At 54.6% G+C, this 13,648-nt stretch overlaps 1 protein-coding gene across 3 annotated transcripts in view; it reads right to left on the bottom strand.

The window, feature by feature from the left end:
* The window catches only part of SFXN5 (sideroflexin 5), a 120,693-nt gene that overhangs the window by 18,962 nt on the left and 88,083 nt on the right, over nt 1-13,648 (bottom strand). For 2 of the 3 annotated variants that reach the window (XM_082426070.1, XM_082426071.1), the window contains exons 11-13: nt 8,491-8,606; nt 6,417-6,502; nt 468-585 (exon numbers count right to left, since the gene is read on the bottom strand). In XM_082426070.1, coding sequence (XP_082282196.1) covers nt 468-585; nt 6,417-6,502; nt 8,491-8,606 — 320 coding nt within the window. The remainder of the gene's footprint in view (nt 1-467; nt 586-6,416; nt 6,503-8,490; nt 8,607-13,648) is intronic. The other variant, XM_082426073.1, reaches the window with a different exon arrangement.

Genomic DNA, 13,648 nt, shown 5'->3' with positions numbered 1-13,648 from the left:
CCCCCAACGTCAGGCCCCCGTACCTGGCCCACCTCATCTTCCCCACTCTCTGCCCAAGAGGCAGGCTTTCCTCAGCTGTGTGCCGCCTCCCTTCACACCAGGTGACCTCAGCCTATGTGTCCCCTCACCTCTTACACACCTGGCCAACTCTAGCCCATCCTTCAGGCCCCCATGAAATGCCACTTCTCTCTAAGCTCTGTTTGGGCCCCTACTGTCTCCTCCTCCCACGGCCAAACTCCTCCCATCTTAACACTGCTCACCCTTCACTTGCTATTCCGTTTCATCGCTGTGTTCACTGCTTGACCCTTGACCCTGAGAGGTCAGAGCCTGGGCCCGTCTCATTCACAGTCTAACCCCAGTACCTAGCTAGCGTAGTGCTAAGGTGTCAGCACTGAGTAGGTATTGGTTCATAAATGACCAGACGGCAACCCTCCCTGTCCTGCCCTTGAGCCCCTCCCTCCACTGACCTCTGACATCTGGGGGAAGAGGCTGATGGCCAGCGGCAGGGCCAGGCCAAAGGCTGCCAGGCACACGAGGCTTTGCACGGGGAGGAGCAGCCGGGGGCGCGCCTGCAGGAGAGCTGTCCTGTGGGGGAGAGAGAAGGGGGGGCCCCATGAGACCCGGAGACAGGGTGAGCTGGCCATTAGCCACCACACTGGGTCCCACTGGGTCTGAGGGCCAGGCCCAGCCCGTAGCTAAGTAGCTGTGGAGGAATTCTGTCTCTGGGACCGTCCCCCGGTGGCAGCCCTCTCCCCAGGCCCTGCCCTGAAGGACGTTGCCGCTTAAATTCTCAACCGTAAATCATAAATGAGCACCTGTGGGGCACCCACCCCACTGTGCATCCAGCCCTGCGCAGAGAAGGCCACGTGTGGGGCAGACGATAGAGGAGGCTGTCGGCCCCTGCTCCTGTGCAGGGGGTGGGGGGCCCACGCGGGGACACAGCGGAGGAAGATGGGCCTTGAAGGCAGCACATATTGAAATAGTGAACAAACCACACACACATTCACACACATTCACGCACACGCACGCACAAGCACGCATACGCACGCGCGCACAGCCAGGAGAGGATGACCTCTTCTGGGTACGGGAACAGAACACGCCCTGCTGACCACCTGGTCACCTTCGATCCAAGAGCCACGGTGACTTGCCCAAGGCCAAGACCAAGTCTGCGGGAGGCAGGCAGGGCTGCTGTCTGGGCTCCTCTGACTCCCTGAAAGTGCTGTCACTGAGCTGCTCTGGCTCCTGCCTTAAGGACCCTTTGCCCGCTGCACCACCAGTTCACAGTTGGCACCCCTCCCCGCGGTGAGCATCCGAGCTGGGATTCTTGGGCAGGAGAGGGGTACGAAAGCCTCCCTCCAGGGCCCTGGGTCCCCCAGCCCCATGACAAAACGGCCTCTCCAGACAGAGTGGAGGCCGTAGCAGCTGGCGAGTCCACCTTCACTGTGCTGTCCGTCAGAACATTTCGTTCTGTATAATCCACCAGGCCCTGGAGAAGACCACCAGGCATTCTACGTGGGGAGGCCTGGGGTGGGATGTGTCAGCAAGACGGATTATTTGCCAAGGGATGTTGGGTGGGTACACGTGCTGCCCTTGGTAAGCGTCAGCCTCCACCGGACTGAGACCGGCTCCTGGTGGGAAGAAGCTATAACCAGGGCTCTTGCCCCTCCCCTCCTGGGGCAGGGCTGCTGTGGCCACAGGCGGGGGGAGAGGCTCTTCTGGGGGCAGCGCCTCAGTGTCGGGCAGGCAAACCCCGCACCACCTTCACCTCCTGGCACATGAATCCCAAGAGCAGCTGGCTCTAAGGCGACAGCAAAACTGGGAGCAGCAGTTCTCAAACTTTAGTATCTAGGCAGTGGTTAAAAAATGCAGACTCCCCCATGAGATCCTGATTCAGCTGGTACTACACCTGGGAACCTTCCATGAGTCAACAACAGGTGATCCCCAGACCACACTTCTGGGAAACTCTGGCCCAGGATGTTCCTACTAAGGTACCAATAACAATCCAATTACTTGTAAATTCTATGCAAGTAAAAGACCTGGACACAGTAAGTGCTCAGTGAGGTGTGTTCGTATTGCTGTTGTTACTGCCCTTGTTACCAGCAGGAAGGAGGGAGGGTCTGGGTGGCTGGGTTGTCCTCCAGCCCTTCCCACTGGCCCAGACCCCAAGATCTGTCCAGTTGTTGAATTAAGCCTGAACTGAGCTATTGGGGAGGGGAATTTCCACAGGATGAAGAACAGGGGGACAAAGGTGCCCAAATCAAACTCAAGCCCTTCCGGCATCCCCTCTGCCTTGGTCCAGTGCCCCCATCTTCTCCCTCTCTTCCGGGTGAGCCTCACCCCCCTCTTCCCCACGGACTCAGCCTGAGGCCTCCTGGGCTTCCATGGGAGTCATGCAGGGGCTGGGAGTAAGGCTGAGATGGGTCCTGAGATGTTTTCAACTCAGATTAACTTCTCCAGCAGGACCAGAAGGTGGGTACTCTTGCTCCCGTGGCAGCGACTGGGACCTCAGTCCCTGAGGGTGGCCAGAGCAGGGGGGAGGGGACAGGAGGGTGTGTGGCCCCTGGAGGCACAGCCCCGAGGGAGGATAGCGGAGGGAGTTTCCCTCCCTGGCAGGTGAGGGGCAGGACATGGACTCATTCGGTGGGGACACCGGACAGACCCCTTCTACGTGGGGCTGCGACCTTGGCTCCTCTCTCCGGGTGGCTGGCTGAAGTCCCCACTGTGAAAGGGATCCAGAAAGTCCCAGGCCTGTGCTCCCCACTCAGGAAAGAGGAAGGCTCAGACAGCAGCCAACAGGAGCCTCTGAAGTCCCAGCCCAGGCGGGAGAGTGAACACAGCAGGACAGGGGGAGGGGAGGAGGAGAGGGAAATGGCAGGGAGGAATTGGAAAGGCAGCTGGGGGAGTTAAAATATGCAGATGGAGAGATGTGCGAATGCCTGGGAGAGAGGAAAGACCCGGATCCCCGGGAATGAGGGAGGCTGGGAAGCGGCCTCAGGAGCTACCATGGAGGGTGTGGCCTGAACCCTGACCAAGCTGAGACCCAGCCTGGGAGGGCAGAAAAGTCCAGGCCTGGGCCAGGGCCAGGGATGCAGAGCTGGGGGAGAGACCCCCCCACAGCTGCCTCTGAGTTGGGGGGCGCGGGGCTGCTCTCCGGGCCCTGAGTCCAAAACCAGCTTCCTCCCCAGGACAGTGGAGCTGGAGTGGAGCCCTGGGCCTGAGGGAAGGTGTGGTGGAGAGTGAGGGGAGGGGCGTGCACCCCTCAGAGAGAGGCCCTGCTCGGGCGGCGGCGGAGTGGAGGATTCTCGGCTTCTGACGGGAGACCCTTTTCCTTTCATCTCAGAGACAGGGACACCTGAACACGTCCCCCAACTCTGCTATCCTAGCAGGAAACCCAGGGTCCTCCCAGAGAGGAGAAACTGAGGCCGGGGCCAAGCCAGCCTCGCTGCCACACAACAGCTTGTCTCCCCATTGCCGTGCATTCCCTCAGCACTTGGAGCAGTTTTACTTTTGCGCTCCATTAATTTGCAAGCAGGCTGCTTTGTAAGTGTTCTTTTGTCTTTTTTCCCTGGCTCTCCTGACTCCCTCACACAACCGGGGCTCCGGAGGGTCGAGGGTAGGGCTGCCTCCCCCATCAGCCTCCTCAGCAGAGGCCCTGCCATTAGCACCCTGCATGGAAAGGCCGTGGGGTGCTCGGCGGTGGGGGGGGGCCCAGCTAAGAGCCAGGGGCCCGCTGCATGGTGCAAAGTGCCAAGCTCTAGCGGACAAGGTGGTGAGGGGGGCAGCGCCATCATTCTCCAGGTGGGAAACTGACCAGCCCGCCGGAACTCCTGCCAGGAGTCTCAGTCGGTGCCGGACCTGCCCTGCCCCCCCACCTCACAGCCTGGCAGCTCCCCCCACCATGTATATGAGGTTAATTATGTCTTTGAGGGTGCAAACTGAGTCTTGTTCGTCTTGATATTCCTGGGGGAACCCAGGCTGGACTCTTTCTCCTCCTCAGAGACCCTCCCACAAGCTTCAGGGAAGGACCAACTAAATACAAGGCTTCCAGGAGACCAATGGCTAACCCTCTTCTACCTACCCGAGGGGCTTCCTTTGACCCTGAGCTGAGCCAGATGCAGGGCACCCGCAGTCCAGGCTGATTCCAGGCTGGGACGTTCAGAACTAGAACAATCCCACCCCACTTCCCAAGCCTCCCAAAGCTAAGTTTAAGCCCCCAACCAATGGGACACTAACCGTTACTCCACTTTCTGCAAACCCAGCTCAGATGGTACCCAGAAGGCATCACAGACCACAGTTTTCCCCAGCAAATTCCAGGTCCAAGATTCAGTAGCCTTGAAGACAGAAGCCCTCTCTTCCTCATTTGCCCAGTGGTGTCCTTGTGTGCACTTGCAGTCGCTGGTATTTGGGGACAGCCTCAGTTCACCAGAGGGCTGCGTATACAAGGTTCAGGGGCACCAAAGTAATCGCTTCCCAGGATCTGTTTATTTTTGCAACTTCCAGAGGAAATTAATTTTCTTAAGTCTCAGTGTTCAACACGCCATCCCTTGCTCAGGTACCCACGCCCACTATGCACCTCCCCCACTCTTCCAGGGGACGAAGGGATCATCCCCTCAGCTGGACACAGGGCCCCTTATCAGCAGGCCTGATGAGAGAGCGTGCTTTGCTTCTGTTGGGTTGGGCTCTTCAAGGTCCATGCAACAGGCCCACACCTTGCCCAGAAAGCCCTCCCTTCCACCAAAATCCTATCTTACTCTCAGTGCCAGCTGCAGCCCCTTTCCTCTGGACCAGCCCTCCCCTCAAGGTCACCCTGACCCTGTTCCCGCACTGCCGGGTCCCACCTGCAGCTGACCTGTGTGTGGGTCCCGCCCTTATCAAAACACAGGCTTTCTGAGGCCAGTTCCCCAAATCTGTCCCTCTCCTGTCTCCATGCGGGGTGGATTCCAAAGACAGGCTGATTATGTGCTGCGATCCAAAAATCCAAGAGGCAGCCAGTGTGGTAGGAAGAGCCCAGTTTTGCAGCCGTATTCCTGGGCCCTGCCTGGCTCTGCCATTTCCTAGTGTGTGACTGTAAGCAGATGATATAACCTCTCTTTGCCTTCCTTTCCTCGTCTGTAAAATGGGGACATCATGCTCACCTCTTTGCACTGTTGTGAAGGTTAAATGAGATCATTCATTCGTTCAACAAACACTGAGCATATCACTATGTGCTAGGAACTACGCTAGATGCTGTGCAGGGCAGTAAACAAAAGGAATTGACCTGCCTCCATGGAGATGACATTCTAATGAAGCACACAGATAGCATATAACTAGATAAAGAATCTCAGCTATCGATAAGTGCTGTGAGTAAAAATAAGGCAGTGTAGCGGGGGAAGAAGTCCTCGTGGCTGTAATCTCGATGGGGTGGTCAGGGAGGGCCTCGTTGAGGAGACGGCATTTGGGGGGGACCTGGCTGGGAGAAGACTGGGACGCAGCCAGTGCTTAGCTGTCAAGTGTTAGCTGTTACTGTAATTTGTTTTGTGGGATTAAGAAGGTCCCCAAATTGGGGAGAAGCCCCTGATCCAGAGCCCCAGAGGGAATGCCCCCAACCCCGTCCTTATCCTACACAGCCCCCAAGCCCATCCACTGCCTTGAGGTGCCCCTCCCAGGCTGGGCCCCCGGGAAGGAGGAAGCGATCATCTCTTCACTTTTACCTGCACCAGACCTCCAGGCCTTTGCTCATCTTGCTGCCCACACCTGGAACCCTTCCCTGCTCCTTGCCATCCTCCTAGACTTTCCCCAACCCTCAGGGCCTGCCCAAACCAGCCCTGCTTCCTCCCTCCTCTCCTCAGCCTCTCCTTCCAGCAGCATTCCCGTCTTCATGATTCAATTTCACACTCATTAATTAATAGAATCACTCCATCATTGTCCTTATTATTGTATCTCCTTATTTCTTTATGGTCAGGACAAATGTGTTCTCAGAACATCCCTCTGAGGGCGGCAGGGAGGTTAGTACAATTATTGTCTAAATGAAGAAACTGAGGCTCGGTGAGGTGGTGACTTGCCTCATGGCAGATGCCGGAAAGGGATGCGCTGGGCCCAAGTCTAGTCTTCCCACCATAGTCCTCAGACTCTCTCTTCACCACTGGTCCTGTGCTGTGCACTAATAGAGCGCGTGCACACACACACACACACACACACAGAGACACACACTCTAGAACCGCCAGCTCCAGGGCAGGGCCAGCCTTGTCCATCGGGACATCCCTCCTAGAACTTAGCACAGGGTCCTGAGCAGCCAAAGTCCATGAATTCTCACAGGATGATTCCAGCAGCCCTGCCAGGGAGAGTGTGAACAAACCAGGACCCTTGCCCGGGGCCAGCAGGTCCCCCTTCCCCCACCCTCTCCGCCACGATGGCCTCTGTCCTGGGCCCCAACTCACTTCTCCAGCATGGACATGACGATCGGGGGTAGCACCAGGATGGGCATGGGGAGGACCACTCGCGTCAGCGCCGTCTCCAGCAGGGCCTGAGGGGCAAGCAGAGGCTGTGGTGAGCGGGGCGGGGGTGGGACAGCCTCGGGGCAGCAAACCCAGCCCCGGAGCCCCTAGGTGTATGTACCACTGTTAAGCACATCTGGCTGAACGGAATAATTCATGGAATCGCTCACGAAGCCATATTCCAAACAACAGAAAAAAGCCACCCCATCTTCCCACCGCAGATCCCCATCACCTGCCACATGTGGGGGAGTGGAGGCAACCCAGCAAGGGGCCCGCGCCCAGGGAGGTGAACCGGGTGGCGGGGTACAGCGGCTGAGAGGAAACACGTGGAGGACCTGAGATGCTCTAAAAACACAGCAGGCGCTGGAAGGGCCAGAACAGACAGCTGTGGCGTGCTGCGCCACGTGAGGCTCCTGGTGCCCAGGGAGAAGAGGGATTCTGGGACTCACTTTCTTTTCCCTTAAAGACAAAGATTTGGAGGATCTTGCCATTTCCTGGCTCTGGATGAGAGTCTTTCTTGATGACAAGAGGTCAGCTTTGTAAGTGGGAAATGCTTCTGCTGAGTGGCTGCTCTCCCCATATGGGGTCTGCCTGGGGCCTTGCTCTGGGGGGTCCCTCAGGATTCCTGGGGAGGGGGGGTGCTGGTCAAGGCACAGCTCAGTGGCAGTTCTGCACCCTGATGGTCATTGTGATGAGTTCCTTTAACCCCACGGGCTCCCAGCCCTCAGAGAAGGCTCAAGGAATGCTTGTAACCCACGGGTCCCTGGAGTCCCAAATGGCAAGGGGCTGATAGAGCCAGAACAAGGGAAGCCCAGGGCTGCAGAAGAGCTTGGGGTTCCCTGCTGTTTGGACCACGAGGAGGAGTTATCACAGTTGGTCTCCATCACAGCAAGTCAGGAAGAGGATAGAGTTGGATAGGAGGTTAGGGGGATGTAGGAAATTGAGGCCAAATCCCCTCTGATGATGGGCTCAGGGCTAAACATTTCTCCCAGGAACTTGGGTTCTTCATGACCAGCCTCAGGAAGGCCTGGGAGAGGTCCCTCCAGTCTCCTGAACAGGTGTGGGGATGACAGGGGCCCCAGAGCCTGTGCAGAAAGCAGACGATGCGGTGTTGGCACTGGCACCCCCGAGCCCCTTGCCCCTCACAAGCCTTGGACAGACACTTACTTTCCCTGAGATCAGTCAGTGGTGGGGGGAAGGACCAGGACAAGAGAAGGGTCTTCCTACATCAGAGGCTTATGGAGAAGGCCTCAGTGACAGGGTGCGGTGGGGGCCCACGTGGGAGCTGATGAGGGACAGGGCTGGAGCAGAGGGGACCCAGCACTTGGAGGCCAGAGCAGGACAAGCCACTAATTGCCATTAGGATGAAGTCTGGAAAGCACAGGGAGATATACAAGCAGACTGGATTTTTTTTTTTTTTTTTTTAATTACAATTGCTAGATGGGTGAGTCTGGTGAAACCAGAAGTGAAAGAGGGCCTTCTCGTAACAAAACATTCTTCCCCAAACCACGCCCGTGGCTTCCTGCAAGCCCGAAATCCCTCCGCCTCGACCAAGCTCACTCCCTGGTGACGTATCACCTGCAGAAGTGCCTCTGAGCACACAACCACAAACCATCAGCTTCTAGGCGTCCTCTTCTCACCCAGGAGGATATGAAGGCCCCAGGCCCTAGGTCCTGGGGAAGGGAAAGAAATCTCTGGGGGGGTCTCCTCTGCCCTTACCAAGTAAGAGGTCAGAGAAAGCACGTCCCGAGGGGCTGGGACAAGAGATGGGGATGTTTCCCAGTAGTGATGAGGCGGCTGGAGAGAAGCAAGGGTGTCTGGTGGGCAGGTGTGGCCGGGGCCAGACCTGAGGCCCGGGGCTCAAACCGATGGGGGGTGGGGATGGGGGTGGGGTGAGGAGGAGAGCTCAAGAGGGCAAGGCAAGGGTGCTGAGGACACAAGCCCCTGGGGAATGAAAATGTCTAGGGAAAATCGACCACAGCCTCCCTACCAGCCCCCGAGCCCCCAGACGACCCACATGTCTGGCTGCGATCTTGGAGGAACCCACGAGGTTGCCATCGCTGTCCAGGACGTCAATCCCCTCCTCCAGCTCCCCGTACCGCATCAGGACCACGTTGCAGATATTGGCGCTGGCTGGAGAGAGAGGGGAGCAGGGAGCAGGAGTGAGGGGGGAGGATGGCATTCTACCCTGCGGAGGAGATCACTGGGCTCCACCCGCACCAAGCAACAAAGGTTCTGAATAAATGCCACGTCTGTTCAAACAGTGGGCGAAGGTGTGGTTCTGCTGCCTATCAGCCTGGTGAAGGATTTGGGGGCCCTTGGGAACCTGGAGAGCAAAGGTGGAAAATAACCAGTGTTTGTTAGGAAGGAAAGGGAAACTATTCAGGGCTTAGAGAGCGGCCAGTTATCAAGGACGCTGCTTTCCTCTCCTCAGGCGCAGGCCCCACGGGCAGGCGAAGCGGATGCCCATCTGGGAGGGCTCTGGGGCTTGAAGACGCATCGCCCACACTGGTGCCTGATGCTTCACCATCAGCACTTCAGTCCCTTGGGCTGCCTTTCCGGGCATCCTCTTGAATGCCAGCCCCCCACATTTAGCCCCTCGCTCCTCAGAGTGAATCAAGTTCCCAGAGATTTGCTTCCCTGACAACAGGTGCCAGAGCAGGCAGGAACCTCAGTGCTAACCCGGCACCACCCCCTCATCATATGGATGGAAAATTGAGGCTCAGAGATGGGGAGTGACTTCTCTGAGGTCACACAACAAAGCGGGACAGAGCTGAAAGGCTACAGTGCCTCATCCTTCGGGTACCCAGGAGATGGAAGAGTTTGGGGCGGGGTGGGGTGGGGGTCAGGCATGGCTAAAGGCATACCTTCTACGTTCTTGCTTCACGTGGTTGGGTTTCCTCCTTTGGCCATGCCTCCCCATCTCAGCTGAGATCATGGGGACCTGGGCTGAGGGGAGGGTTCCTGGCTCCTTAGTTCAGCACTGTGTGTCAGAGTTTGGGCGGCCACCCATCAGCTGGTGACTGGCATAGGGAGCCTCTTTCGGTTACTCCCCCCTGGGATCCACGTGGCTGGCCCTGGGCTCAGGGCCGGGTGTGGGTGCCGACCTCGCCTGAACTCCTCCGGCCCTGTTCCAGGATGGAAGTGGGGGGACTTGGGGGTGGTGGGAGGGTGGGGAGTCGGGGGGGTGACCAATTTGGAGCCCGCCTGCTCCACTCCTCCCCCAAAAGCGCCTTGCTGTGTTTAAAGTTTTAATTTTTGCTAATTAATGTCAATTAATTTTGTATAATGAGTGTTTAATTTTGGGGAGTGTGTGAGCCTGGGAGCGACTGCAGTTCTGGGCTGTGAACGCTGATTAGCATCAACACCTGCTGCTTCCCCACTCCCTCCAGTGTGGGGGGGGGGACACCAGGGTTTGGGGAGCTGGAGGGCGGCAGGGCCTAGTGGGCAGGTGGAGTGGGAGGAGGACCACAGATGCTCCTGGTACGCAAGCCAACACCGGGGAGCAGAGCGGTCCAGGGCGCTTGCAGCTGGGGGACAGGATTCTGCAGGTGAGGGGTGGCTTGAGGCCCTGGGGGTCTCTGAGCCTCAATCTCCTGTTTCAGTAAAGTGGGGAGGTGGAATAAACAGAAAGGAAGACTGAGATACTCTGCAGTCTTCAGAGAAGAAAAGCAGGAGACCAAATACAGTTTCGAAATGTATTTACAGCACATATGCCATCTCTGAGTAGCTCTCGTGTTTCCACACGACACACAGGAGCAGTGGGAACCATGCGCAGACCTTTTCGGCATCAGTTCCTCCTGTCTCCACAGCAGGCATGCTCTCCTGTCTTACACAGGGGCTCTCAACTGGGGCCATCTTTATGAGACATTTGGCAATATTTGGAGACATTTTTGATGATCACAACCTGGGGGATGGGGGGCTGCTACTGGCATCTAGTGTGATCTCTAGAGACCAAAGACGACTAAACATCCTACAAGGCACAGGACAGCCCTCAGAACAAAGAATTTTCCAGCCCAACGTGTCAGTAGAGCTGACGTTGAACAACCCTTGTCTTACACACATCCAGACTGACAGAGTTAGGAAGGTGAATCTGAGGTAAAGGAAGAGAGAATGGGAGCCTGGGTTTCAGGCCAGCTGGGCTTGGGTTCCAATCCTGACTCTGCATCTCCCCCTCCCCACCCTCAGAGGTGAGCTCCTGACAGCCCCAGGGCCCCCAGAGTGGCCTTGGGAAGGGGCACCTGGCCTGTGTGTTAGTGACTCGCCCTCTAGTGGTGGCAGGCATGTACTACACCCATCGCACCCCTGGGACGGCCAGGCCTTCAGTACCCAGGAGACCCAATAATAGTCTCTCTTTGGAGAGAATATTGGGGTTTTCTGCCCTGAAAGGCATCAATCTCTGCCCTCTGAGAATCCTTTCCACCACCACCACCACCATTCTAGGAAAGGCAAGGCCACAGGAATGTGGTCCAGGGGAGGAGCAACTGCTTAAAGCCAGGAGCCAACAGCTGACTCTGCAAACCCCACCCCCTGCCCAGCTTCCCAAGTGTAAAAGGAGGGGCTGCATTTAGTGTCTCCACGGGATCACTGGGTGCTGTCTGAGCTTACAGGATCTCCAGGTAGAGGGAAGCCAGGGGCGGCTGAGACATATCTAGCCTGATTGTGTGTGTGTGCATGTGATGGAGACAAAGACAAGAGACAGCATGGTTTTCAAGGTGATGGAGCTGCCCCAGGCTCATGGTGGCATCTCGCCTGCTCTCTGAAATTTCCGAATGTGTGATGTGGCCTCAGAAGGACAGAGCAGGCCTTTGGTTCAAACACAAAACCACCTGAGATGAAAGACAAAGCATGAAAGGAAGTGAAAACCCAGCCTCCCTCCCCTCCTGGACGCTTTTGGGGATGACAATGTCCCCCTCTCATCTGAGCTACCTGGCTGGAAAGAAAGAGAAAACGCTGAAAGCCACCTCAGAAGATGGCAACCCCAGGCTCCTCCCTTGGAACACCCACAGTTCTTACTGCTTACACAGACAGCACATGCCCTGTAATCTCTTCTGTTGACTGTGTACAGTGGTTATCCATTTATTAAGCACTTGCTGTATGCACCGGTTACTAGCCATCCCTGCCATTGAGCAATGAGAATGCCAGCCTGTTTTAGTGATTTCATTTCCATGATCTCTTCCAGAACTTTCAGTTCCGCTGTATTCCTTTCAAACCCTCCCAGGTCCTTCTCATCCCACTCCTGGAAAGTCCAACTCCAGAGACATAGACACTGAGAGACTAAGTAAATGAAAAGAGAGAGCGAGAGAGAGAGACCAAACATGGGCTATGGGTCTCCTTTCTAGCACACCAGCAAGATCCATTATTGACAGTATCAGCAGGTTAATTAAGCAGTCTGTTAGTGATAATGTTAAGAAAGCTGGCACATTTTCAACTCAGATTGACACCATTCAAGACTCAAGCATAACTAATGTTGGAGCAGTGATGCTAGGAGATGTCAGTGGATGAGAGAGAGAGAGGGAGGGAGAGAAAGAGAGAGACAGAGATTGCTTCATGCTGATGGCAAGCTCAGTGTCAAGGCCTGAGGAAAATATGCTCTTGCCTGCTGCAGATGTTCTCACATCAGACACATCATGATGCAAAATCATGCAGATTGTGAAAAGCTAATGAAGCGCCTGTGTGAAAAGCACAGTGTGGGGGGGAAGAAAGAGCAGTAGATAGAAAGACAAGTGTGCAAGTAAGTTCTCAAAAATATGACTACAGGGGAGCTTACCCCTTGAACTAGCACCGGAACAGAGGCATAGATCAATGGAGTTAATAGTCCAGAAACACCCCCAGCTGTAGGGGAAATGAATTTGCGTTAATGCAGTTGTATCGACTTGCAGGGAAAGGGCCATTTAAATATGGGGTGGAGCAATGGGCTATTCACCTGGGAAAACCAAATACCGTAACTCATCTGCTCTAAGAGGCATTTATGCATATTTTAACATTATAAAAATCACCATGTGCTTTACAGTGCATGTTGCAGGGGGGACCTTACCTGCTCTTCATCACAGCTGTCTGTGCATGGGTGAACTTAGCCACGTGTAGAGGTATCTGTTCACGCAACTGTCACCTCAGCTGCCCACAGCGATCCACACAGAATTTGAACTTAAACTTAGATTCCTAATTGTTGCCTAAAACATCTTTTTAAAACTTACACTATAATGGAGCATGGACACGAAAAGTTATTGTACATGCAGAAGATCGTCTGCCAGATACCAGGCAATGCAATTAAAGGCAGCAGAAATTGCCAAACCATAGATAGCTACCCTAAAGAAATGCTTGCCCATATGCACAAAGAGACATTTACAAGGATGTTAATTATAGCACTGTTTGTAACAGCAAATAATTAGAAACAACCTAAATGTCCACCATTAGGGAACTCACGTGGGAAGATCGCCAAAACAAACTTATGTGAACAAAGTTATTGAGTATGTACAGGATGATTTACTGAACGTAAAACCCCACAACCGGTACACACACGTGTGTGCATAAATCCTTGGGTAATGTTCTAGAAGGGTCACACCTCACCGAGTAATCCTCTTGGGGAAGAGAACCAAATTTGGGAATTAGGGGTTATTGAAGAACTTCCACTTTTTTACCCTAAATTTTTCTATACTGTTTGCATTTTTACAATGAGAATGTAACCATGCTTTACTTGTCTAAAAGTTGAAAAGAAAATGCCAATCTTCTTGAAGTAGATCATAAAAATTTTAAAGCCAGGAGGGGTTGGTGTGACCTATTCATGGGTCCTACACTTAGGAACCTGTTTCAGAAACTTCCTGAAGAAGCTGATTAACTTCAAGAATATTTTTTTCCTTCAAGTAAAGAATAAAATGAAACCACAAGTATAACGAAGTAGTAAATGAAAATAATCCCAATAATCTTTCATATATTTTAAAATTATACTGTCAATTTAAAAGGGGCTAAAAGGGTCAAGATTACAGGCAGAGATTACGAAAAGCAGTGACGGCCATGATGCTGTGTTTAACAATCAATGCCCGAAAGAGAATTGTAAAATGTGGAGAAGGCTGAGATTCAGAATCTGTGGTATTGAAAAAAGTGACTTGGAGTGAATGTGTAGTGAACACTTGTTTATTCCTTCAAATGAATATGAAATATAGTCCTCTCCTCTT

This window comes from Balaenoptera physalus, assembly GCF_965194825.1.
Source record: "Balaenoptera physalus genome assembly, chromosome: 15".
Lineage (NCBI taxonomy): Eukaryota > Metazoa > Chordata > Mammalia > Artiodactyla > Balaenopteridae > Balaenoptera > Balaenoptera physalus.
Note: the sequence above shows the minus strand (reverse complement) of the source record. Positions and strands in the feature narration are given on the sequence as shown.